Below are 27,271 nucleotides of genomic sequence, written 5' to 3' on the forward strand. Positions count from 1 at the left end.
GTGATATGTGCTAGGAATTTCAAAAAGTACTAACGTTCTTATTCTCTTTCTTGTGATCACTCAGTTTTCCAGAGGAGTATAGATAAAATAGATTCATAAATAAATACACAACATAAATATATGTGGCTTTTTCATCAGAAGTTCTTCATTTTAAAAAATCATGTATCACATAGACGTGAGACTATGTCACTCATTAATAACTGCATTTAATTCAGTGTATGTGCCAAAATGTTAAACAAATTTCTGTATTGATGGAAACCTAAGAGAATTTTTCAGTTTTCCTTACTGAAAAAAAATCTCTGGGGGAGGCACTTGGAGCAGTGCTGAAGATAGCACTTAGATGACCTATGTTCCTTATCCGAATGCGGGGTTTGAGTCCTGCTCTGCTTGCCAGGCCAGCCATCTGCTAATGTGCATCCTGGCTTTGACCTCTCCCAGTGTCAGCCACTGAGGCCATGTGGGAGTAAACCAGCAGACAGAAGATCTTGCTCCACTGTCTGTCTTTTATTATCTTTCTACTTTCCAAATGTCCTATAATAGGCATGTATTGTTTTAATAACAAGGCTTTTATAAAAATCATGCAGGATAACTTGTAACATGAGCTGCAGTTATGTTTAAGATTTGATTCCCAGTCATCTCTACATTAATTGGTATATAATAGTTGGTATATAGCACACACCAACATGAAATAAACCCTGCAAATGAGCTTACCTATTCTGTATTTTGGGTACTCTATAGAGACAAAATGCTTTTGAATACTGTCCTGTACATGTTAAGTCAATGCTAATGACTCACAGATAGGAAAGATACTTTCACAGTTCTCAAATTTGCTCTAACTCTGCACAAGCACATTTTATTAACTGCAACGCATCAGTGAGAAAGCTGGCTAAGATGTTTTTTGGCCTCTCTTGTATTTTATGGAACACATATGTTTATATAGCTTTAAGAAACCACATTACAATTATCAATGCAAGGGACTAATTATGTTTAAGAGATGTCCATGAAATGAAAGGAGTAATTTTATTCAATGTGGACAACGGAAGCTTCTCATTTTTACTTGTTCCCTCAAGTTTTACTCCTTAAAAACTGGAAATGAGGGCAGACCCTTGACACAGTGGCGAAGGCTCAAGTCCCCGCTGTGTACACACTTCCGGCTTCCTGCTAATATGCCCTCTGGGTTCCAGTAGCTGGGCCTTGCCATAATTGTGGGTGAGCCACACTAACTTTCTAGCTGTAGCTTGGTCCAGTCTAGCTCCAGCCGCTGTGGGCATTTGGGGAGAACAGTGAATGGGAGCTTTCTCTCTGGTTTCCAAGTAAAGTGATAAAATTTTTAAAAGCCATGGAAATAGTGTCAATTTAAGGAAACTGAAGAACATGTCTAAAATAGAGTTTTAGTACTCTGACAACCTATGGCTTTATAAGGTTTTATGTTTTCATGTATGCTTCTTGTCTCCATATTTTAACTTCTTAGTTCAGTCGTCATGTTTGTCTTCATCTGTGTACTTACATATACATAGGTTTATTAAAAAGATAAAGTACAGCAACAGCTCCTGAAGGGTGGTTCTAATTTCTACTTCCTTTATGTAATGCAGATTATGTTTTGAAGGCCCTGTGAGATATAAAACAAACATTTTCTCTATATTATGTGTAAGTTACAATGTATACAAGTAATAACAACGGACAAACATCAACCACCGCCAAAGAAGGTTCTGAGAGCTTCTGCTTGTTTTTAAATAATCAGACATGGCACTGAATCCTCCCATGGGGCAGGTGGGCCAGCATTTGATGGTTTTATACCAATTTTCCAATATGGACGTTTCCTCCAAGCCCCATAGTAAACTGAAAATGCAATCCAAAGAACAAACTGAAGCCCCTATTTCTTTCTCTGCCAGTCCACACTGCTTCTCGGGAAGGCTGTTCTCCGCTAGGGGGACAAAAAATGCTGGAGCTGTTGTTACATCAGGATACGACTCAGATCAAAGGGTTGGTCGATTGCAGAGCAGCGGAAAAGGGGGAGATGACCATTTTTCCCAGATGTGAAATTCTGGGAGTTACAGAACTCCTTACAAGGTATCCGGACTTTCCAGACTGGACCTGACCTAGCCGCACCCTAGGAGAATCCCTCACCCGGTCGATACCAACGCGACGCCTCAGCCATGGCCGACCCGGACTACACCGCCCGTTCGTCGCCTCCGGGCCTCGGTGCGCCTGCGTGAGAGGCTCGCGAGGGCCGCCGCCGCGCTCGTGCGCCTGCGCGAGCCCTCCGACCCCCCACCTCGCAGGGGCGCTGGCGACAGGCGCGCCTGCGCACTGAGGAGCCCTCCGCGCCTCTGGCCTGGGGCGGGCTGTGGGTTCCGCTGGTAGTTTGAGGAGCCCCGGGTCCTGGGTTAAACCTGCTTGGGACCCCCAAAACCATAGTAATTGATGACAACTGGCTTCTCTTTCTTGAATCTCCTTAATATTTATCGCCTCGTTTACTCTCTACTTCCACCTCCCTTGAAGGTAGGTATTTCTCCCCTTTTAGGCCCTGAGGAAATCGAGGTTTTGAGAGATGAAATAATTTACCTCAAATTGAGGCGAAGTACATTGGGCACCAAAGCCTTAAGCGTGACTCCCTCACCCCACTCCCACTGTCATGGCTACTTGCAGAAACTAGGTATTAACCGCGAGTTGTTTTCACTCAATGTTGTATGTTTAACCGTAGGGCCGGTGTTGTGTCCAGCGGTTAGGAGGTGAGGACGTAGGTTAAGGTGCTGGTGACCCACATCCAGGGGGCCCGGTTGTGATGCCTGGCTCTGGCTTCTGACTCCCCCATCCTGGTCCTCTTCCTGGCAGGATGCGGTGGCAGTCAAGTAGAGCTGGGCCGATGCACGGGAGAGACCTCGGCTGTTTTTCATTGCTGTCTTTGGCCTCTGCCCACCCCAGCCCGTTGTGGACACTCGAGGCCCACGATCTCTCTCCGCCTCTGCCTGTCAGGTTATTGAAGAAGGCAGAAGGCAGTGCCCATGTGAAAGGCTGGTTCCTGCGATTCCAGACCAACCTCTGGCCCAGAAGCTTTGTGAAGTTGAGTAGGTGGTTTGCAAAAGCAGCTATAGAAATGCCTCAACCAGTGTGACTCTAAAGCAGCCAAAAAACCTGCGAGGCTGAGATTGAAGGATTCGCATGTTGAAGAAAAAAAAAAAGGACTGAGTCCACATGTTTTAGGACAGACTTTAAAAAAAAAAAAAAAGCAAAAGAAAACCTCTAAAATGAAAGTGGAAGGTAAAGCCACTTCTGTTTTCCTGAAGAGGAGATGTACAGTTGATGCTCATGAATGCTGCTGTATGTGCACATTAAAACAAAATTATGTAGGCTAATGGCTAAAGTTCTATCCTTGCACGCTAGGATCCCGTGTGGACGCCGGTTCTAATCCCGGCAGCCCTGCTTCCCATCCAGCTCCCTGCTTGTGGGAAAGCATTTGAGGACAGCCCAAAGCCTTTGGACCCTGCACCCGTGTGGGAGACCTGGGAGGCTTGGGGTTCTTGGCTTAGGATCGGCCTAGCTGCAGCTGGTGTGGTCACATGGGGAGTGAATCAGTGGATAGAGGATCTTCCTGTTTATCTCTCCTCCTCTCTGTATATCTGACTTTACAATAAAAAATGAAACAAAAACTATGCTAAACAGTAGCAGGAATCAAAAGTAGTGTTGATGAAAGGAGCCAAAAGGCCCAGTACAGGCTACCAGCCTGTGGACTTGTGGCTTGAGACAAAGGGCTACTATCCTAGTTGAGGGACAGGTTTTTTTTGTTTGTTTGTTTGTTTTGTTTTTTAAGGATTTGTGCCTTTCTCAATTTGAATTTTTAGAAACACTCATAAAATTATGTTTTTTCATGTAATTATCTGGAATTGTTTGAGGAAATACAACTACATAAAGGTATTCAAATTTACATTAAGTACTAGATTTAAGAGGATAGTACCTAGACACCATTTTTATCCCACAGAGTTCAACAGACTGAAAAATCTTGAAGAATTAGAAACCTGTTTGGTTAAAATCACAAATTCAGGAGAAATTCAGTCATGGTGCAAGTTCCTATTGCTTTTGAAGTGCAAACCATGGGAAGTTCGGGTTTGTTTCAAGATGAATTAAACTGCAAATGAGCTTCACACTATTCTAGAACATAATATTATTGTCTGTTTGGAATTTGTTACTCATAGGTTTTGCTGAATGTTTTTTTAATATAAGAAAAACAAATTTTATTTTAGAAGTATGGACTTGTGGAGATAGTGTTTTAAATATTTGAATTTTATTCTTTTGACATGAAACTATAGAACACTCATATATCTGTACTGTGTTAGTATTCCTACTAGAGAAAACAGTATGTAAAAGCAGTACCTTTAAACCTTGTTACAAGTATCAGATAGATGTTCTTAAAAAGTTGGTATTGATAACCTGTAACTAATAAATGTGCTGACTGAAATGTTATAATCTCACATTTTAAGAGTCTTCTACAGTTACAAATCCATGTACTCAGGTTTTCCAAAGGCTTCAAAAATCAGAGAAGCAGAATGTCCAAGAGGCAAAGGATAAATATCAGAAATATATATTAGTTAAATATCTACTTAAAGCCATAATCTGTTAATACAGCTATGGATTTATTTTTAAAAATGTGTCTAATAGTATAGTTGTGTTTTCACTGTTGATAAAGTTATTAAAGTTCTTCACTTTCATAGAGTCCAGATTGAGCTGCCAGACGCTGAAATTCTCCTTCAGGGTTAAAAGCTTGTTTTACATCCAAGCCTCTCCCATTAAGTGCTAAATATTTGCTGAATGTTGGTCGAACACGTAACTTAGGAGCTGGAACAGTTTGATTTGGACGAGCTGAAACAGATCAAATAAAAGTTAATTCACAAAACCTAAACAAATTGATTACACTAGGTATTAATCATCATACAGGAAAAGATAAAGAAACTGATGATGTACAGGGGAAATCCCTCAGATTTTACACTATGCTGAGATTTATGTTTTTTATTAAGTCTTAGCTAAATTCTTTAGAATACTTACATACCTGTAACATCTAACCTTGTGTTACATGTGGTTACTCCGGCTTCATTAACTGCAGATACAGTGTACCACCCAGCGTCTTTCTTGTTTACATCTTTTATCAGTAATGTAACTCTTCCAGCATTGTCATGATATAAGCTGAAAAGAAACATTAAAAGAAAAGTGTAGGGACTCATTTTCGTGCATTTCAGTGATGTCTCTGATTTACAGAGTTACACTAATTAGAAGAGAAAGGAGCATTTGAAAGTTCTGTGGCTCTACTGAGTTGTTGTCAAATAGCTGTTGGCTTTTTAAAATATCTTCCCTTTATTTCACAACATTTACTTCCTGGAGCCACCTTTCTTTGTTGTTTAGTGAAAAGGTAATTCCCAAGGCTTTAATATTGCCTTAGATTTCTGATTAGTGAATTCTGATTTAATGAAGTTTTATTATGCTCTGTATATGGTTAAAAACTACACAGATATAATGACTTTATGATTCACAATATATGTCAAAGTGTAACTGGATTCTTCTAGGTAAGCCTAAAAATACTTATCATACCTTATTCGGTCAGTGTTGAATTGTACCATTTCATTATTTCTTTTCCAGAAAAGCTTTGGTGGAGGTATAGCTGAGATTTGGCATTCTAGTTTCACCGACTCTCCCTCAAAAACTTTTTTGCTCTGTGGCTTGAAGATAAACATTGGCGCTCTTTTATGTTCTTTTGCTACAAATTAAAAGAAATTCAAGTATTTGAAATAATATAAAAATTGTCTTAAATGGAACCAAATATCACATTTGTACATTGATATTAACTTCTAAAAAGTGGCAACAGGATGGAAACTTTCTTAGTTTCAAGAAAATGCTATACTTATAAAACTACTCATTCAGAGATATAAAACTCTGAGTAGGGCAGTTCCAAAGCCAAGAACTCACAGCTTCTTCCTGGTCTGCCATGTGGGTACAGGCGCCCACTTGGGCCATCTCCGCTGCTTTCACAGTCTTAATAGGGAGCTAGAATAGAAGTAGAGCAGCTGGGACTTGAACTGATGCCCATATGGGATGCTGGTGCCACAGGTAAAATAGTCTTAACCTGTATGGTGCCAGCCCCAATTCACTGAATTTCTGGTCACGTTTTGTTCAAAGAATTTTATTCCTATTCTCATTTGTCACCTGATGTATAGGGAGGCAGCATGGATGATAGGGTACTGGACACCTTGGGTTCAAATTTTCTGCTGGTCCCATGAACCGCGTCATGTTGGGGAATTCTGTTTAGTTTTTCTCTGAGCAGTAGTGTCTGCTGTCTACCACACAAATTATTGTGATGATCAACTGGGACAACCAATGAAGAGATTTTATAAACTGGATAGCAAAAATATCAATAATTACTTTGACTTTTCTTGTCTTTATGACTGAAAAGCAAAAAATGATAGTATAATACTATAACTTTGGCTATGTTGGACAGATACCAGCCCAAGTCTTTTTCTGCTGTAAAATTACAGTATTTCTGAAGAATTGGCAAAATGGAATGTGTCCAAGCTTAATGAGTTGAATTAATGTGTTACTTTCCTTACTAGTTTTTTGCCTTAGATTGAAGTTGTTGCATACATAATAAAATAATGCTTAGGATTTTTTCATTGTTACAGGTAGAATATAAGTGCAAGACACTTGTCTACCATTTAACTTACTCAAACTCTTAGAAATGATGAATTATAGTGAAACATCTTTTACATAACGTACTATGGCTTAAACCATTGCACACATGATATATCTAATTTTTAAAACCGGATCCAGGTTTATGAGAACTGCCTTCCTTACTACAAATTTGAAATATGTGCTTTATTAAATTAGTTTTCTAAAGCAAGTAGGCATGTTATAAAATAACTTCTGAGTAAAGAGAACATAATCTAAGACTTTGACATTTGCTTTTTTTTTTTTTTTAGATTTATTTTATTTTTATTACAAAGTCAGATATACTGAGAGGAAGAGAGATAGAGAGGAAGTGGAGCTGCCGGGATTAGATCCAGCAGCCATATGGGATCAAGGCGAGGACCTTAGCCACTAGGCCACGCTGCCAAGCCCGACATTTGCTTTTAATTACTCTTTTTTTTTTGTTTTACTTGAGAGACAAGCAGGGGAAATCGACAGGGACAGAGAGAGATTGGGGAGTTTGGCCGAGTGAGCCCCTATTTTCTGATTTACTCCCTGGCCAGGCCTTGGAGCTGGGAGCCCAGGAACTCATTACAGATCTCCTACAGGGATTGTAGGGACCCAACTACTTGAGCCAATACTCTGTTGCCTCACACACTGTATATCATTGAAGCTAGAGTTGGAAACAGCTAGAGCTCAGACCCTGGCTGACTGCAGTCATTGCAACCTTATGACAATTTTATAAAAATGAAGTCAGATTGCTTATTTTAAATTATCAAGCAGAGAAATTACTATGCTAAAAATTTCACTTTGAAACCCTGTTGTTAACATTTAGAAGTGCTAATGCTGCAGTATTTGGTCTGTCTAGAATTGATCTTACTCCTTCATTTATTCCTGCATTTCTTTTCCTGAAAGGCCTTAGGGATGGATTAATCATTCTAGTTTCACTGATTGCCTCAAAAACGGTCTTTTCATTTTTGTTCTGTGGCTTGAAGATGAAAAAATGGCATTCTGCTGGATTGTGTGCACATTAAAGTCCCCTGGGCTTTTCCTCCTTCTGAATGCTTTGTTTTACAATACCAATACCTTAGAACAACGCGCTCAGGGTGGCTGTGGTAAGGATCCCTCAGACTTTGGAGGCTTACCAAGGACGTCGAGCTGCACAGTAAAGGTGGCTTCTCCTGCTCTGTTCTTGGCAACACACACATACGCCCCTGCGTCTGAAGCTCTGACGACCTCAAAGATGAGTGAGTGGAAGCCTTTCTCAGACACTATCATTTTATGCAGATCGTCTGATTGGACTGGCCTTCCATTTAGATACCATGATACATCAGGAGCTGGCAGTCCACTTACCTAGAAAACACAAGATGAGAGAATTCCCAAGTTGTCCGTTAGTATTCCGTTTGTCCATTTATGAAATTCACCAGTTCAGTTTCTTTTCTTTTTTTTTTTTTTAAAGATTTATTTATTTTTATTACACAGAGGAGGAGAGACAGAGAGGAAGATCTTCCGTCCCATGATTCACTCCCCAAGTGAGCCGCAACGGGCCGATGCCCGCTGATCCGAAGCCAGGAGCCAGGAACTTCCTCCAGGTCTCCCACACGGGTGCAGTGTCCCAATGCATTGGGCCGTCCTCAACTGCCCCCCCCAGGCCACAAGCAGGGAGCTGGATGGGAAGTGGAGCTGCCGGGATTAGAACCGGTGCCCATATGGGATCCTGGGGCTTTCAAGGTGAGGACTTTAGCCGCTAGGCCACGCCGCCAGGCCCCAAATAGTATCTTTTTTTTTTTATAGTTTCTGCTTATCTTTTTTTTTTTTAAATTATTTATTATTTAACTTCAGTAATTACATTGTATTATGTGACACAGTTACATAGATACTTGGGTTCTCCCTACCCCTCCCCAAACCCTCCCACCATGGTGGATTCCTCCACCTTGTTGCATAACCACAGCTCAAGTTCAGTTGAGATTTCCCCATTGCAAGCGTATACCAAACACAGAGTCCAGCATCTTATTGTCCCGTCAAGTTCCAAATAGTATCTTAATTGCTGTGCATGTACCTGTCCTTAATGAAACACTTTCTAAAATAGAATAGTTGGTATCTTAAATGTTTTATGACCCTTAACAATTAAATTCAGTGCTAAGCCTTAATACCAACTGTCATTCATAAGGATCCCAGAAAACGCATTGTATAAGAAAATGTTCTCCAAAATGAGAATAATAAAAATGAACAGTCTTGTGAAGAGTTGCTCTAGCCTAAAGAACTCTTAGGCTAAGAGAAAGCGGGGCGGCTTGAATTTCTGGATGGAAAAGAATTTTAGAAGCATTGTGTTTTAGAGATCTTTGTGATAGTCTTACTTACATAGAATATTAGGTATTGGTATGTACTCGGTTAATTTTCATAGCTTTGTGAGGTGAGTGTGTTTGTTAGTTCCCTGTGATGGATGAGGAGACAAAAGCACAGTGCAGTTAGTTGTCTAAGTTACACAGCTGTAGAGTGGCAGAGCCAGGAGTCAGACCCTGGTAGGCCTGGCTCCGACTCCGTATTCTAATCCACTGCACAGTGTGTCTCAAGATGAGTAGCAAGGTACAGGTAGGAAGAGGACATTTTTCAAAGCTCAGTATTCCCAATATTTTTAAACTCTTACTTTGAAGTCCATTCTGCAGAATCTTCCTTCATCAATTGACATGTTCTCTGGCACTTGAATGAAACGTGGTGGGTAAAATTTCTCCTGGATTGCGTCCTGATCATTCATATCTCCCCTCGAAGATGATCTGCTTCTATGAAAACATTGTAAATGTAACTGCATTCAGCTGTCATTACTTGTCTTTTCACATTAATCTGAGAATTTATACATCAAGTTTGAAAGCCCAGAGTCTTGTCTGATCTGGTAGCAAAATAACAATGGAATAAGGCCTTAGAGAGAGTATTTGATATTAATTAGACGTGGTAACAATGTCAAAGCACCTGGCACAAGGTGTATGTCTTTGTTTCTTTTTTTTTAAGTGCCATGAATTGAATTAAATATAGAATATTTTATAGGTAATTTTTATCATCTGTAAAGATTGTATACTTTTGAGTTTTCATTGTCATGAAAAAGTTTTATTTTTAAGTTGCTTAACATAGAAACATGATCCTAGCTTATTTGACCAAAACATTTAAAGAACTTCTGAGATAGTTCAGATAATTAACATAAAACTTTTGGTCATCATCTTAGGCACTAGAAAAATTCCCATTATAGTCCTAAAAAGATGTGTAGTAAGCTGAAGTGCTTTATAAATATTAACATGGAAACATTTTAGATAGCATAACATGTATTTCTTTAAAATTAAAAAAAGGTGTTTTTTTTTTTTTACCTTACTTGTGATGTAGGAACTTGTAGTCGAGCATGTTCTGAATTGTGCTGCTTGAAATGAAAGCAAAGAAAATGTTAATATGTGTTTAACTAAAATGAAGCAGAACTAAGCAGGAGTAGTTGAACATTTCTATCTCGGCTATATTTGTGTAGTCACAGTTTGTATGTCCGCTTTTTTAAAAGAAGATTTCTTTCAAGGCAGTGTTAGAACTATTTTGAGAGAGAGAATCAGTCTGCCATCTGTTGGTTCACTCCCCGAATAGCTGCAGCCAGGAAGCAAGGTGCTGCATCCAAGTCTCCTACTGGATGATAGGGACCCAAGGCTTCGACCCACCTACCGCTGCCTTCACAGGCCATTACCAGGGAGCTGGATCAGAAGTGCAGTGACTGGGACATGAACCAGTACCTATAGGGAATGGCAGCGTTTCAGGCAACGGTGGCTTAACCTGCTATTTCACAACCCCAGTTCCTATATTCACTTTTTAAGCATTTAAAATGTAGTGCAACAATTTCCTGTTATTATGGCAAGAATATATGCTACTGTGGATGTTAATTATGAAAAAAGCTAGACCTGAGTTTGATGGTGGTTCATTTTTCAGTTTACTCTGTTACAAACGGTTTTGTGTCACCTGGTGTATTTGAAACAGGAACACAGAGTACAGATTGTCCTTTTAGTAAAACAGAAATAGACATGAAGTCACTTGTGTTGGCATAAGTGACAAAGCATTACGCCTGCTGCTTAAAAGTGGCACCAGCAGCAGTAAATACTAGACTGGAAAATAGTTCTCTTTTTAGCTCCTGGAACAAAATCCTGTGCAGAGTTATGAAAGACAACATTAATTACTTCCTGTTTAATAAAAGTACATTTAAGGATTTATATTCAATCACCAGAAGATTATTTTTATTTGAGAACTAAAATCAGGAATTGGTGAAAATTATAATAGGGGATAATCCGTTAAATGCTCAATGCTTACTTTGTGCATTTCGCTGTACTCGACACAGTGTAATGTGAAAAGCAGTGGAAAATAGAGTCCCAACCCAAACATCTGAAATGTATCTGAGTAGAACATGAAAAATCTAAGTAGGAATAGCATACTTGAGAATGAATGTGTTGAATGAATTTTGTCATTTTAAAGACAAAAGCTAAATTTTTATTGGTTAGCCTTGAGATTCTTTAGGCAAAATGTAAAAAAAAAAAATAGTCAATTCAGTGATCAACTTTTTTTTCTGTTAAAAAATACAATTAAAAATATTAATGTTAACTTTTTGCCTTTTTTTCTGTAATAGTGGTTTGAACAAGTATATGGTTTTGTCCAAGATGTTATTCTAGTCACACAACAGTTTGATGATACTTTGTATTATTTGGGATACTTTTCTGGTTTCATTACAAAATGTTTCTGTTACCATCTTTTCCCCCCTTACTATCAGCTTGATTTAAAAATAATAATTAGAAAAACAACATCTTTGTTCTTGGAGCCAGCTGACATTACTGCACTACTAAACCTTTGTTTTCACTAAACTCTACTAACAGAATTGAATTTATTTCTCATTCTTGTTGTAATCTCCCCCAGAGCCCATCCTGCAGTGGATGCTCCATGTGAATCTGTTGAATGAATGAACTACTGATTTGTTCAGTAGCTAACATGAAATTGTGTTTTCAGTTTTTTGTTGCTCTGTTAGACCTTGCTGCATACTTTTTAGTAGGTCTAGCCATATTTAATAGAAACAAAAATCTTAATTTCAGTTTTCATTTTTGGAGGCTTAGACTCTGCAGTTTATGGTTTCATCTCTCTGACTCGTAGTTTCTGGTGAGAGAGGGACTGAAGGGTATCTCAGGAGGAAGGTAGTGATAACGCTTCAGTCTGAGTTACTTGTTGGGATCAGGCTGACCAGGCACAAGCTGGCATAAATACCTTTGATGCCCTCCATAAAGCTAATCCCTCCTGTGGAAGGAATGTTCTGTCAATCCTAGAACTGTTACTTGTGACAGTTTTTATGATTGATTTGTTTCAAAGGCAGAGGTACAGAGAAAGGGAGAGAGTGAAAGTGCTTCCATTAACTGGTTCACTCCCCAAACTGGCCACAGTGGCCAGGGCTAGGCCAGGCTGAAACTAGGAGTCAGAAACTTCATCTGGGTCTCCAATGGGAGTGGCAGGGGCCCAAGAATTTGGGATGTCTTCTGCTGCCTTTCCCAGTCAATTAACAGAGAGCTGGATTAGTAACGGAGCAGCTTAGGCTTGAACCAGCATCCAAAGAGCTGCTATAGGCAGCAGCTTAATTTACTGTGTCACAGTGTTGGCCTCTGTTATTATTTTTTAAAAAGATTTATTTTTATTGAATAGTCAGATATACAGAGAGGAGGAGAGACAGAGAGGAAGATCTTCCGTCCAGTGGTTCACTCCCCAAGTGACCGGAGTGACCGGAGATGAGCTGATCCGAAGTCAAGAGCCAGGAGCTTCCTCAGGGCCTCCCACATGGGCTCAGGGTCCCAAGGCTTTGGGCTGTCCTCAACTGCCTTCCCAGGCCACAAGCAGGGAGTTGGAGGGGAAGCATGGCTGCTGGGACACGAACCAGCAACCATTCTGGTGCATGTGAGGCAAGGACTTTAGCCACTAGGCTATCGCGCTGGGTCCCCTGTTGTTATTTTTTTAATAAGTACTTTTCAAATATAGGGATATTTAAAAAGGAATTGGATATTTCATTAGTACCACAGGTATTTTTTTTTAAAGATTTTTATTTATTTTTATTGGAAAGGCAGATGTACAGAGAGGAGGAGAGACAGACAGGAAGATTTTCCGTCTGATGATTCACTCCCCAAGTGACTGCAACGGCCGGTGCTTTGCCGAACCGAAGCCAGCAGCCAGGAACTTCTTTCTGGGTCTCCCACATGGGTGCAGGGTCCCAATGCTTTGGGCCATCCTCAACTGCTTTCCCAGGCCACAAGCAGGGAGCTGGATGGGAGTGGAGCTGCCGGGATTAGAACCGGCGCCCATATGGGATCCTGGGGCGTGTTTAAGGCGAGGACCTAAACCACTACGCTATCACACCAGGCACACAGGTATGTTTAATACTTTGCAGTGATCAACAACTTAAAAGATTATCTTGGTTTAGATTTTTAATTTCAGTCCTGAATGTAAAGATTCATAACTATGTAAATTCTCTGTCCATACGTACATTGTAGAGAGTCCTAGGTCTGACTGCCTGACGTATAAATACCATTGGCCTTCTGATGTTTTGACTCAGGCTAAAATTCTGAATTATATATCTGTATATATAATTTACATATCGAAGGGCCAGCACAATGACTGAACTGGCTAATCCCCTGCCTGTAAGTGCCTGCATCCCATTTGGGTGCCAGTTTGTGTCCCAGCTGTTTCACTTCTGATCCAGCTCCTTCCTTATGGCCTAGGGAAGCAGTCGAAAATGGCTCAAGCCTTGGGACGCTGCACCTGAGTGGGAAACCTAAAAAAGGTTCATAGCTCCTGGTTTCAGATTGGCTTAGCTCTGGCCATTGTGTCCATTTGTGGAGTGAATTAGTGGATGAAATGTCTTTCTTTCTGTTTCTCCTTTTCTCTGTAAATCCCTCTTTCCAGTAAAAGTAAATAAATCTTAAAATATTTATATATCAGGTAAATAACATACACAATTATGCAAATTCTGTATGTTTTTTTGTCTGTTAAATACCTTTATATATATCTACTGAAGTGTGTGCTGATTTTTATCTCAAATGATATTTGTAAGCAATTTGGAAAAACAGTCACACAGAATGAAAGTGTTCTAGTTGAATCAATATTATTTTAATTTACCTGCGCAAGCAGACACTTTAGCCACATAAAATCAAAGTGTTTGGTTAGATGAAGGTTATTTTAGTTTACCTGTGATGAGTCCTGTGCATCACTGTCATCTTGAGCCTGAAACACAGCAGCTGCGCTCTGTGGTCCCAGCAATCTGCGAGCCATCTTCTCCTCATATGTTAGCCGCTTTAAAGAGACACGTTATTGAGTTCATAGTAATGCAACTTAATAAAATTATATATTATTAATAATATTAATAAAATATATTAATAATATTAACAATAATATCAATAAAATATATTAATAATATTAGCAATAATATTAATAAAATATATTAATAATATATTAATAATATTAATAATAGATACATATATATTATATATATGTATACATATATACAGATCTATCTTAAAACCACCACCGAAATTCAGAGCTACACAGAAATGCAGGTGTATGTATTGAATTCTAGATCTTGGGTTTTTCAAAAGGCTTTTCTTACATTCAGAACATTTCATTTTAGTGCCAGTTCCCCCATATATGGTAAAAAGTTTTGTAAGCTTTTTGCTTATAACAAATTCAGGCGTAGCACCTTTAAAGAAAGCTCTCCAAAGTAACGGGAAAATTCTCCTTCCTCCTGCTTTTGAATAGTAATGTCTCAGAGATAAGTGACTAATACAATGTATACAATAGGTACTGCTAAAAAAACAAAGCACTTATCATTTGCCCATTATTATTGAACATCAGAGTACATGAAGAATTGGAATTGACAGCATTTCTGCTTAGTTATTAGGCTATCAGGCACTAAGAGGGCAATATTTCAAGTGAAATTTTCATTAAATCATTTAGATTGATTATTGCTTAGCATACTTTTACCCCTGAAAACTAAGAAGTAATTTCATACAGAGATATATGGAATAAGAACCATTCCTTCTTTGTAGATAATCCTTTGCTGAATTTATGGGCGTAGGATTCATTGAAATTAGATTATAGTTAAGTTGACGTTTTGCACAAAATAGACATCTTGCCCACTTGATTTCCATTATGAAGAAGGGTGTCCTTGCATTTGAGCTTTCTCTCCAGATCCTGAATCAAAGCTTCTTTTGATCCTTGTATTTCATGGTCAGGAGTCCTTGGAGTGGGCTTCGCATTTGCAGTTTGGGATGGCTGAGCAGTTACAGGTTGGCCAACTGAAGATGGCTGGTAGCTTTATAAAGGAGAAAATAGAACACTTAAGAACAATTCTTAAAATGTATCTAAAACAGAATTGGCATAATTTTGTAATTTATGTTTGACTATGCTGAGTTTGTTATGTAGTGCTACTAATGTTACTTAAAATGCATTGTCCTGGTAATAATCAAGAAGGGTTTATAGGAATGGTTACCACATTATTTTTCTCTTTACAAATGAAAAGAATTGAGAGGTTTCCTAAAGAAACGTTTGGTATAGTAATTAATTTTTTTGTTGTTGTTGACACCCACATATCATATCAAAGGACATGAGTTTGGATCCTGGCTCCCTCCCTAGGGACTAGGACTACCCCGCCATGCTCCTGGCGGATATTTGGGGAATGAACCAGTGATGTGACTGATCACACTCTGGTTTTTTTCTCTCCTGTTCTTTCTCTTAAAATAAATAACTAAATAAACAAAATGAGTCCCTTCACCCTTCCGGAATTCATTGTGTTTAATTTGATAGAGTTTAGGGACCATATTTAGGAAATCCTATATGTTTAAATCTGTTAGCTGCTTTTTCACAGTGTTTTGTTCAGTTTTCACCTTTATTCGTTTATGGCATGGAGTGGTTTGCTTATATCAGTATATTTTAGTCGGAAAATGGCTCCAGACCTCAGTTTATTTTTTTAAAGGTTTAATTATTTTTGGGCCTGGTGGTGTGGCCTAGTGGCTAAAATCCTCGCCCTGAACGCGCCGGGATCCCATATGGGCGCCGGTTCTAGTCCCAGCAGCTCCACTTCCCATCCAGCTCCCTGCTTGTGGCCTGGGAAAGCAGTAGCGGATGGCCCAAAGCCTTGGGACCCTGCACCCGTGTGGGAGACCTGGAGGAGGTTCCTGGTTCCTGGCTTTGGATCGGCACATCACCGGCCTGTTGCGGCTCACTTGGGGAGTGAACCATCGGATGGAAGATCTTCCTCTCTGTCTCTCCTCCTCTATGTATATCCGCCTTTCCAATAAAAATAAAAATCTTTATATAAAAAAAATTTAATTAGTTTTTTTGGAAGGCATATTTACAGAGAACAAAGACCTTCCATCCTAGGTTTACTCCCAAAATAGCCACAATGACCAAGCTCAGCTGATCTGAAGGCAGGAGTCAGGAGCTTTTTCCAAGCCACCCATTTTGGTACAGGGTCCCAAGGCTTTGGGCCATCCTCTTCTGCTTTCCTAGACTACAAGCAGGGAGCTGGATGGAAGTATGAGTTGATGTCCATGTGGGATCCCAGGCCTTTCAAGGGCAGGATTAACTAATTGCGCCATTACTCCAGGCTCCCTCAATGAATGTTTTATCATTAGGAATGTTCTCCAAATGGGACAGCTGAAGCCTGTTTTCTGACATATTTTTGCACAGATATTCTTAAGGAAATTTTTTTAAAAAGATTTATTTATTTTATTACAAAGTCAGATATACAGAGAGGAGAGACAGAGAGGAAGATCTTCCATCCGATGATTCACTCCCCAAGCGAGCTGCAACGGGCCGGTGCGCGCCGATTCAAAGCCGGGAACCAGGAACCTCTTCCGGGTCTCCCACATGGGTGCAGTGTCCCAAAGCCTTGGGCCGTCCTCGACTGCTTTCCCAGGCCACAAGCAGGGAGCTGGATGGGAAGTGGAACTGCTGGGACTAGAACCGGCGCCCATATGGGATCCCGGGGCGTTCAAGGCGAGGACTTTAGCCGCTAGGCCACGCCGCCGGGCCCTCTTAAGGAAATTATATGAACTTTTTAATTAAGTAAAAACAAATCTCTGAGGGGATTTTGCTGGCTTTGAGACTTGGTTAATAACCATAACATTGTAAATATAATGAAGAAAAGGTGTTTTATTACTTATTCTATCATTTATATTTGCTAAATCACAGCATGAATATAGGAGAGCCTGTTAGTTGCATAAATGGATATTTTTTCATTGTTGTCAATATAGTTTGTATTAAAAGCTGATGAAACATACCTCTCCTTACATTTTAGATTTAATCATGTCAGCATGAATTCCTAAATAAATTTTGATTTGTTCAGTTAGTAGCCAAATCAAGATTTTAAGTAAGTGGCTTTTTGTTTTTAAAGAGTGGATCGCTAGGGCCCGGTGCAGTAACCTAGTAGCTAAAGTCCTCACCTTGCATGCACCAGGATCCCATATGGGCGCCGGTTCTAATCCTGGCTGCTCCACTTCCCATCCAGCTCCCTGCTTGTGGCCTGGAAAAGCAGTGGAGGACGGCCCAAAGCCTTGGGACCCATTGTGGGAGACCTGGAAGAGGCTCCTGGCTTAGCTTTGGCTATTGAGGCTACTTAGATAGTGAACCAGTGGATGGAGGATATTTCTCTCTGTTTCTCCTCTGTGTGTATCTGCCTTTCAAATAAAAATAAATGAATCTTAAATTTAAAATAAAATAAAGAGACTGTCATATCTGAAAAATCATGAAAGATTATCAAAACTAAGTGGAAGAATCACTTTGTGTAATTTAAAAAAAAGATTTATTTATTTTAAATTGGAAAGTCAGATTGACAGAGAGAAGGAGAGACAGAAAAGAAGGATCTTCTGTCTGCTGGCTCACTTCCCAAGAGGCTGCAATGGCCATAGCTGAGCTGATCCAAAACCAGGAGCCAGGAGCTTCCTTCCGATCTCCAATGTGGGTGTAGGGTCCTAATGCTTTGGGCCATCCTCTTCTGCTTTCCCAGGGCACAGGCAGGGAGCTCGAGGCATGGGGCTGCCTGGCATTGCTGTCATAGATGTATTAGCAGGCAGCTGGATAAGAAGTGAGCAGCAGGAGATGAACTAGAACCTGTATGAGATGCTTGGTACTGAAGGCAGCAGCTCATCCTGTGTGCCACAATGCCAGTCCCTATTCTCTCTGCCTTTCTTCCCCTTTTCTTAGGTCAATGCACAGAGCTAGGGACATAGTTGGCTTAGTGAATATTTGTTTGATAGCCCTACACCCAGCAAGAATTTGGAAAAGGGTTGAAAAGCCTTTCTTAAGAAAACTATTATAGTCAAAAAAGATTATTTCAGATTTAAAAATGCTCACATAAGAAATTTTGAAATAACAGAAAGATAGATGGAAAATGGTCATTTGGATAAATGTAACCAAGAAAGAGGTACAGGCTGATTTGGGTAAAATGGGAATGTGGGAGAGAAGAGACAGTGGATTCTTAATTTTTAAAGTGATCTTTAAAAAAAGGTCAAAACCATGCAAATGTGTTATTACAGATAAAAAGCATGTGACTGTGAGCCTGTTTAAATTACTGAAAAAAACCCGTATGATTCTAACATTTATTTGGGCTTTCTTAATTTTTATTTCTAAAAATATTGAGGTTACTTTTCAATTTGAATTGCTGTACTCAGTTCAAGTAGGTTTCCAGAGCTGCTGCCAATAATTGGAATTCTAGAAAAATTTTAATGTCTAGAGAGGACTGGGGAAAAGAAGAGTTGTTGTGACTGTGTCAGTAAGGCTGCAGCGAAACAGCCCATCAGACAATTTTTGAGATGCCTTCGATTTAATTTTCTGATGTTCAGAGGAATTAGAAAAAGTATAATTCCACTTTTACATGTTTACAAAAGTATTCAGCTCATGCTCATAATGTCCTTTGTTTTGGGTTCTGCTGGACAGCCTTAGGGAAACTGGAGGCCATAAGCTTTCATATATTTAAGCCTTTCTCCTGATCCTAGTAAGGAAAATTCATACATGTGTCTGAATTTTATTTTTTAAAAGTTTGTTAATTTCAACTTTTTTTTTAAGCTGGATTTTTTCAGGTGGATATTCAGGAGTAGAGGGGGAAGGGACAGGAAGAAAAGCCCAAGACTTGACAAGAAACTTAATAGCCTTTGCTTATGTGAGAGGAAATTCTAGCTGCAGGGAAACAGACAGGTGTTCTTCCTCTGTTGAGCCTAGACCAGCGGAATTAAATTTATAGCATGAGGAACTTAATGTGCAACTAGTGGAAAAGTTCATTGTTGGACAAGTTAGAATTTTTTTTTTTTTGGACACTAAAGAATGGGTCAAAATAATTCATAATGCCAATACCCTGGTTCTGTGTATTCTAGGAGAGGCATCAAATAAGATTGAGTGATTCCGTTGCCTTTTTGAACATTAAAGAATGCGCTTAAGACTCCTTGTCTGTAAACTCAGTGGATGCGTAGTAAATGAAAATTCACTTACTTGGAGTCCATCATGGAAGGGATTTTACTGCTGCTGTAGTCAGGCTGTGATGGTAATATGGAGCTGAGGAAGCTGGCTGGGGACTGGTTATAGGTAGCTGTGACCCTTTGGCCTTGGGTGGAGCCAAGGGGCTGCTGGGGAGAAGCAGGGAAGGCAGAGGAGGACATGGTGATATGAGAGCTCATTGTTGACGAGGCAGAAAATCTTTGCTCTGTGCACTGGCGCGGATGGATGGTAATAGAAGATTGTTTGGTCTGGTTGGAGAAGCTGGAGGTTTCCGGTCCAGGAGGCTGGGATCTGGAGCCATGTGGATTTTGGGACTGGATGAAGTGTTTTGGACGTTCATAGTTAAACATGCTTAGCTGGTAGTTTTAAGATGAGTGATTACTGTGATGATTTGTCCCTGAAAGAATGGGGTACTGAATTTGGGGCTGAGTGCCTGTAAATCCTGAGAGTTGCAAAGAATAGGTAGCAACCTTGATGTGCTTTTGTTTGTTGAGGTCTTGAGAACACTGTGTTCCTGGCTTTGGTGAAGTGACTTTCTCTTGAAGAACAGTGTTCCTTTAGAGAGAGAAAATAGTTAAGTTAGGATTTTTGGCAAAGCAACATTTTGTTTAGTATCTTTAGGACTTTATCTACTTTTTTGATAGCTTAGGTGCCTTTAATGCTGCCCCAGAGTAGAAATTCTCTGTTTTATACTGCTCCTTCCTCTTGTTTTGCACAAATGGCATCTCGCTTGAGAAAAAAGGAAAGCCTACTCAGAGACCGGTTTCCAGCTGTGGGACACAGTTGACTGTCAAAACTGTGAATAGAAATTCTGTGGTGATGCTCAGTGTGATCATTTTAAAGTCTCATGGTTAGCTTTTGCTGTAATTTTTGTTAGCCACAGAGATTTAATTATTTATGGTTAATACTAAATATTAATGTGTCAAACTTGCATTTAGTGTAAATTCTCCCAGTTGTTCAAAATACATTAATACTCTTTTTGCTCAACAATATCTTGGTAAACATGCTTTTGTAAAGAATATTTTAATGTTACATTTTTTTTACCCTCTGAGTTTCATTCACAAAGTAGAGTCATGATCTAAATAATGTGTTGTCCACCTTTAAGTGGAATTTAAAAAATCATAGAATTCACTGCTCATTTTCTTCCCCTTGATTCAAAATTGGCCATTTACCAAAGTAGCTGATAGTCAAAGAGTTTGCACTGTGTATTTATAACACGGTTTGGACATGTGTATTTATAATACATTACTGACTGCATTCCTGAACTGTTGGTAATTTTTTTTGTTATTTTTAGATTTTATTTTGTAGTTACTAGGCCTGATATTGTCTTAATTTTTGGAGTTATAGTTTAAATTTGTTTTTACTTATTTAGTAAGTATTTGACTAATTTGGAAGTTGTTTTAGTTCGTGATCTTTTTTTTCTTTTAAAATAGCACACAGGAAGGTTAGCAGTAAGTAAGGGATCCTGAAGCTAGTCTGTACCCTTCCAGCAAAAGATGAGCGCCACTTCTCCACTTCTCCACTGGCGTTGCTCACTTCCTATGGTAGATTCCAGTTATGCATTAGGTAAATCATTTACCATTAAAATCAACATTGAAAGATTATATTTGTGTTTCCTGCCAATTCTTTTTCCCATTAGTACAGTAACTCTAATTAGACTGTAGTAAAAAAAAAAACTTGGTCATTTGAATTGTTAATACTGATTTGATTTTATTCAGCCTAAGAGATAATTTAATTTGAAAAACATTGAGCTTGTTTGACATAGTGTAAACCAGTGCTGAGACGACACATTAAGTTTTTACTAAGAAATTAATCAAATTGTTTATCATCACTGAAACAAGGTCTCAACAATTACGTAAATTACTATCTTGAGGAAAATATTGTCAACGAAACTTTTCTAGATCAGATACCTTTAACGTAAAGTTTTGTGTGTGGAATTAAGTTAAAACTATCAGTTTTAGGAAGGAGGAAAAAAACCAATTAAACTGCCAACAGGAAAACTATATGAAAAAGAAAACTTAAAAGCTGTGTGTCTGCCAATTTTAAGTTATGAACAGAAAAACAAACTGAATTTTACAAATGAACCACATTAGGCCTTCAACTTGTTGGGGGGGGCGAAGACATTCAGGATGAGGGTTTCATTTAGATATTCTCAAGTAAGAGTTCTATTTCAAGGCAAGTAATTTCGTAGTTACAGATTTATTTATCTATTTATGAACTAAATTCAGAGTTTGGTTCCTAAATTCTTTTCTGGGTAGGCAAGTTATACAGTCCATTTCAAACAGTAAGAAATAAACTGTCTAAGAAATAGCAGCTCTTTTCCAAAGAAAAGAGTTCCCTATTTTTCTTTACATGCATTTTCAGAATGTCATTTATCTTAGACATTTTGGTATCAGCCTACATAGTTAATAATTATATTTTTTAAAAGTTTTATTTGTTTAGTTTCAACAAAATTTTACACATTTACATAAGTAACTCTGGCAGATTTTCCATCATGTTTGTAGTTACTGTCCCAAGGCTCAGTTCTTTCAGATTCTATGATAGTGTCATTTTATTTCAGATCATGTTAAATGAATTTCAGGGATATCATAAATATAAATGCTATTCAATCTCATTTGAAAAAAATTTTAATACTTTTCCCACTTCTGCAGCACGAAATGTAAAAACATAAAACATTGTCACAATGACAGATCTTGAAAAATCTTCCTTTTCAAGGATTGAATGACGCTTTAAAATAGCTATCTATCTGTTGTATAATGCCTTCAAGTTTTGGTGGATTAAATAGGTCACTTTTGCTTTAAATCATGAAAATTATGATATTGTGGTTTTCAGACTTTTATATGAGGATCACCTTTATATACACTTCTAATTTGGCCAAAAAATAAATCAATAGCAAAGCCCCAAACTGTAGCAAGAATAAAGGAGAAACTTACCTGTAGTTCCAGAGAGTACCAGCGGAATTTAACTCACTATCGAAGGGAAGGAAGGTACATCTCCTTCCCTCACGAACTAATCTAGTGGCTGTGTGCTTAGTATTATAACACCACTGACTTTTATCAGCTGCCAAACAGTGACATCTGATGTGCCTGCCTGTCCATCCACCTAGTCTGGCATGTCAAAGTAAGAGTCCACAATCTAAACAATATCTCAGATGTCTTAGTGATATTTAAAGAGTGGGATTACATGAGCTTCTGTTGCAGGCCTCTTTATTTTAGACATGCATTTTCAACTGTGAGCTTAGTAAGCTCGTTTCGGGGATGAGCAATGAATTACTGAGATGGAGAAGAGAAGACCAAAAAGGAAATAGTATTCCAAGATAGGGGGTTTTCTATTTGATTAAAACTTCTTCTGCAAACAGGACAGTGAGAGATGAGCCCCAAATAGATTTGTATTGCATCATTCTTCATGTGAAGGCTTTTTTCTTTCTTGATGAGAGTGGAAGTGGAGTATCAGTCAAACAATCTGTTCTACGAAGGAGTGTGGTTTGGGCAAAGGCAGGAGAGCACAGTCACAGTGGCCTGTCAATGGGAGGTGAAAAACATGACTTAGTTTCTTTAGCAAGGTGTCTGAATCTTTCTGGCACATGTCCCTTTTGTTTAGCACTGTTATTCTAAAAGAGTTTTGAAACACTTAAAAACAACGGGATAAACAATCTGTGCAATTAAGGACTAATGTTCTTTCTTTAATGTGCTTTTACTCCTAACATTTACAGGTTATTTTCTATTTTAATTTGTGGGTCATCATAGTATTCAGGTTTCCATTTTTATGCAGGAAGTAAATACTTACAGAAGAAGAAACTTCAGCTTAGCAGATGTTGGGTTGGAGTGGGTGGCATGAGGACCAGACTGATGGAGTAGAATCATCTGTTTCATGGCCTTATTTCTCCTTCATGGGCAGGTACCCTAGAGGAGATATTTAAGCATATAGAAACCAAATAAAATCCTTTACTTCTGACCATGTGGGTGTGACTTTCTTAGGTGATCAGGTTTGGTAATTTTGTCAGTGCATGTAGACATTACTTGGTAGAAAACTATTTATTTAGGCTTGATGAGTAGGTGTTTGCCTACATCAGTCTTATTTCAGGAATTTCCCAAAATATTATCCTGCATCTGTTTGCTGGTAATTCAAATTCTAGTAACAGAGTCCTTTAATCTAAAATAGACTTACAGTGCAAATATAAGTTATATAATAAAATAATAAGAACCAGCACATAAAGCATTTGCTATGAGCAAGCTGCTGTTTTAAACATTTTGAATGTGGTATGTGTGACCATGCTTTGGTTCTCCTTGAGAAAAGGGTTTGATTGGGTTAAGAAAGAGGAGATACAGTGGGGCCAAAGTAATAGTAGGTTAAGCCTCAGCCTGTGGTGCCAGCATTCCATATGGGCACCAGTTTGAAATCTAACCGCTCTATTTCCAATCCGGCTCACTGTTAATGTGCCCGTGAAAACATCAAAAGATGACCCGAGTCCTTGGGTCCCTCTACCAACATAGAAAACCCAAAAGAATCTTTAGGCTCCTGACTTTGGATTAGCCTCGCTTGGGCCATTGTGGTTATTTGGGGGTGCTAACCAGAGGGTAGAAGATTTCTTCTTTTTTTTTCCCTTCCTTTCTGCTCCTCTCTCTGTAAATCTGCTTTTAAATAAAAATCAATAAATCTTGAAAAAAAAGAGGAGATACTACATTTGAGATCTGTTAGTATTAGCGGTTTGATATACATACCAGCACACAATTAGGAAGGATTCTCAGAATAAATTGAGTTTATTCCTCAGTTTTGTCCAGAGCAAGTTCTGTATTTATCATGGCTGAGGAAGAATTTAGTTCTTCTTACTCTTTGTCCGTCGACATTTGCCTCTTTTTTCTAAGCGTTAGTAAGATATAATGTGGATTACTGTTTGGCATCAGTGTATATCAAGACTATGCTAAAGTTCTTGCTGTTCCAAAGGAATCAGGGATGATTTAGGGCAAGTAAGTCTTCTTTTATGACACAGTTCTCAGCAGGTCAGAGTCTATATTTAATCTATGGTGAATGTTTTTCTACCTTATATGTTTGGTTTGCTTTTATAAATGCTGTTTTAAATTATTTTAATTTTGCTTGAAAGGCAGAGAGAGACACAGAGAGAGAGACAGAAAGAGAAGGGGTTGTGGAAGGGGTAGGAAGAGAAAGAGATACTAAAAAGAGAAAGAGAAAAAACAGGAATCTTCCGTCTGTTGGTTCATCCCTCAAGTGTCCACATGTCAAGTGAGCCAACTAAAAGCCAGGAACTAACTAAATCCAAGTCTTCTGTGGGGGTGGCAGGGACCCAAGAATTTGAGCCATTGTGTACTGCTTTCCAGGTTGCACATTAGCAAGACCTTGGAATCCAAGTGGAGTTGGGATTTCAATCTAGCAATTCCAGTGTGGGAGGGATGTGGGCATCCCAAGCAGTGTCCTAGCAGCTGCACCAAATACCACTCCTTGGATATTTTTTATGTTTTCTCACAAACATGGCTATTGGAATGGTGTGGTGTTATATAAGAAAAAAAATTACAGAAATTTAAGATTAAAAGGATCATTAATGTGCCAAGTAGTGATCCTTATTCCAGCCTGCCCATAAAGACAACTTTTTCTTTTTCTCTAAATTATCAGTAAGGGCTCCTGGTAAATAATTCCTGACACAATGTAGTAATTACTATCTCACTGAGAACTTTCCTCCTGCGGGGTAAGGGAATTCCTTATTCTATTGTCATCAGTGTAAGTAGGGTAACTGTTTAACTGTTATTATTCTTCCTTCATACACAGCCCTTGACTATTAAAATAGAAAAAATGGTGCTGTGTGCTTCTTCTAAAAAAGATCAGATGTCTGTAGTGAAACTTATTTCTGCTGTATCAACTGAGAAGAAAAAATGTCACATGACATATGAAAGGACTGGAGTAAAGCTTTATTTTAAGTTACCCTTAATTCACCGTGATACTTGAAGCTCTACGTGGACATACAGTGAAGAGGAATCCCACTATACAATTCGTAATTTGAAATATGCAGTCTAGCATTTGACTTACTCATTTTATAAAAGATGTATATATTTAAAAAGCATAGTGACAGAGAAAGAGAGAAAGACAGTCATCCATCCCTGATTCACTTCCCAAGTGTCTGCAAAGGTTGGGGCTGGGCCAGGCTAAAGCCAGGAGTCTAAAACTCTGGGTCTTCTATGTGGATGGCTGGGACCCAAGCACTTGGACCATTATCTGCTGCCTTCTGGAGTGCCTTAGCACAAAGTTGGATTGGAAGCAGAGGTGCCAAAACTCAAATTGGGACTCTGATGTGTGAACATCCCAAGCAGCAACAACCTGCTATGCTACAATGCCTGCCTGTTGACTCAATCTTTTTGTTCTTCTGAAGCAAGAAATAACAACAAATTCCATTGGGTTTATAGTTATGGTCAAAATGATAACATGAATTTGGCTAATGATCTCTAATTTTTAGACATCAACGTTTTAATTATCCGTTTTGGATACTTGAGTATTAGTGCCTACTTGACCCAAACTTGTTGGATAACTGTAGACAAGTTGCTTAAACTTTGAACTTTGGGCCTGGCACGTTGGCCTAGCGGCTAAAGTCCTCATTTTGAATGTGCCGGGATCCCATATGGGCGACAGTTCTAGTCCCGGCACCTCCACTTCCCATGCAGCTCCGTGCTTGTGGCCTGGGAAAGCAGTCGAGGACGGCCCAAAGCCTTGAGACTCTGCACCCGTGTGGGAGACCTAGGGGAGGTTCCTGGCTTCTGGCTTCAGATTGGCGCAGCACTGGCTGTTGCAGTCACTTGGGGAGTGAATCATCGGAGGGAAGATCTTTCTCTCAGTCTCTCCTTTTCTCTGTATATCTGACTTTGCAATAAAAATAAATGAATCTTTCAACTTTGAACTTAAATAGCTAGCTACACTATGAATGTAATATTGGTTTACCAACATAAAGAAGACAGTTGAAGAGAGGTTCAAATTAAATGGAAAGTCATATATGCAAAGGACTAATATGGGCATAATATTGCTTCTCAACCAGATCAAAATGTTTTTGAAGGAAAGATTATTTATTATTTATCTTGCCTAGCACAGTATAAATCATAATAGACACTCAGTAAAAGCATGTTAACATTTATGAACATATTTTGCCCACAAGTTCTCTTTGTAAGATGAGTATATTAATGAAGATGATAATCTCTTGTGAAAGATACTGGATTATAAATTCATATTCTTCTAAAGCTTTAAAGTTCACTGTTAAAAATGCAGATACTCATAGAGAAAAGTTTTAGATTTCTTTACTGACCATATTCCCAAAACAGGCCTAACACAGAGATCAAAAACTATGCAAAATGTGCTTAATAAATGTTTATTGAATAAACTGCAATTTTATTTGTAGTCTCACACACTCATTCTTTCTTTGGCTCAATGAAAATTTTTTATAAATGTAGGTACTGTATAGACAATTAGAGATCCCAGAAGCTAAAGGGTTCCTTGGAGAGCAAGCCAGAAATCACAGTTATAGACTCTTACTGGATATGAATACTGACCCTGATTTAAAAAAACACCCCAGCACATGGAGCGAGCACTCAGTGCAATGGTAGCTAGTATTTATTGAGTTTTCACTATGTACTTTGCATATTGTTTCTGGTTGGTCAATCTCTAAAATCAAAATCTTTTAGTTCATTGTCTTTATTTTTATGTCCCCTCTATAGAACCAAGAATATTAGTTGAGTAAGTTATATTGGGTCTGCTTGTTCTTACCGTTGTGATCACAGCTTAGAGGCATTTCTGTTGGTGGTGCAGAAATCCGTTGTTGGTTCTTGGGCCTCCTCTTCACTGTGACTGGCCAGTTCACGAATCAGCAAAATATTTATGGAATGATTGCTTGCATTTTTGTTGCCACTTTCATTGTTCCAAGGAAGGGAAGCCAGTTTTGAAGATTTGTTCATGGGTAACTTCAGAGAACTCTTTAATTTTTCTACTTCATTTTCTTCTGAAAAAATATGATTAATAATAACCAGTTGAGATAGAAATGGTCTTCCTCTTCCTTCAGGATTGAATTGGAACAAGGTTT

At 38.8% G+C, this 27,271-nt stretch overlaps 2 protein-coding genes and 2 long non-coding RNA genes across 8 annotated transcripts in view; 2 read left to right on the forward strand and 2 right to left on the reverse strand.

Moving 5' to 3' along the window:
• PKD2L2 (polycystin 2 like 2, transient receptor potential cation channel) overlaps nucleotides 1-2,230 on the reverse strand; it is a 29,932-nt gene extending 27,702 nt beyond the window's left edge. For 3 of the 4 annotated variants that reach the window (XM_058677766.1, XM_058677768.1, XM_058677767.1), the window contains exons 1-2: nucleotides 2,128-2,230; nucleotides 1,508-1,609 (exon numbers count right to left, since the gene is read on the reverse strand). In XM_058677766.1, the coding sequence (XP_058533749.1) occupies nucleotides 1,508-1,609; nucleotides 2,128-2,158 (133 nt within the window). In that variant the 5' untranslated portion in view covers nucleotides 2,159-2,230. Of the gene's footprint in view, nucleotides 1-1,507; nucleotides 1,610-2,067 lie in introns of all 4 variants that reach the window. The other variant, XM_058677769.1, reaches the window with a different exon arrangement.
• A 144-nt stretch (nucleotides 2,231-2,374) lies between these two features.
• On the forward strand, nucleotides 2,375-5,568 carry LOC131482607 (uncharacterized). The gene is made up of 2 exons (XR_009247156.1): nucleotides 2,375-2,502; nucleotides 3,980-5,568. It is a non-coding gene; the product is annotated as an uncharacterized LOC131482607 (long non-coding RNA).
• On the reverse strand, nucleotides 4,265-22,264 carry MYOT (myotilin). 2 transcript variants are annotated; one of them, XM_036496964.2, is made up of 10 exons: nucleotides 22,134-22,264; nucleotides 19,195-19,755; nucleotides 14,848-15,022; nucleotides 13,900-14,004; nucleotides 10,026-10,072; nucleotides 9,317-9,449; nucleotides 7,815-8,022; nucleotides 5,581-5,746; nucleotides 5,045-5,178; nucleotides 4,265-4,857 (listed from the first exon to the last, which is right to left on the reverse strand). In XM_036496964.2, exons 2-10 carry the CDS (start codon nucleotides 19,548-19,550, stop codon nucleotides 4,688-4,690), a joined length of 1,494 nt encoding a protein of 497 aa, XP_036352857.2. In that variant the 5' UTR covers nucleotides 19,551-19,755; nucleotides 22,134-22,264; the 3' UTR covers nucleotides 4,265-4,687. The 2 variants fall into 2 exon arrangements, with proteins under 2 accessions (XP_036352857.2, XP_004586493.2); XM_004586436.3 differs by having other exon boundaries at nucleotides 10,026-10,075.
• On the forward strand, nucleotides 5,645-7,917 carry LOC131482606 (uncharacterized). Its single transcript, XR_009247155.1, has 2 exons — nucleotides 5,645-5,768; nucleotides 7,761-7,917. It is a non-coding gene; the product is annotated as an uncharacterized LOC131482606 (long non-coding RNA).
• Nucleotides 22,265-27,271: the final 5,007 nt, after the last annotated feature.

The sequence above is a fragment of the Ochotona princeps genome, chromosome 19 (assembly GCF_030435755.1).
Source record: "Ochotona princeps isolate mOchPri1 chromosome 19, mOchPri1.hap1, whole genome shotgun sequence".
NCBI classification, from domain to species: Eukaryota; Metazoa; Chordata; class Mammalia; order Lagomorpha; family Ochotonidae; genus Ochotona; species Ochotona princeps.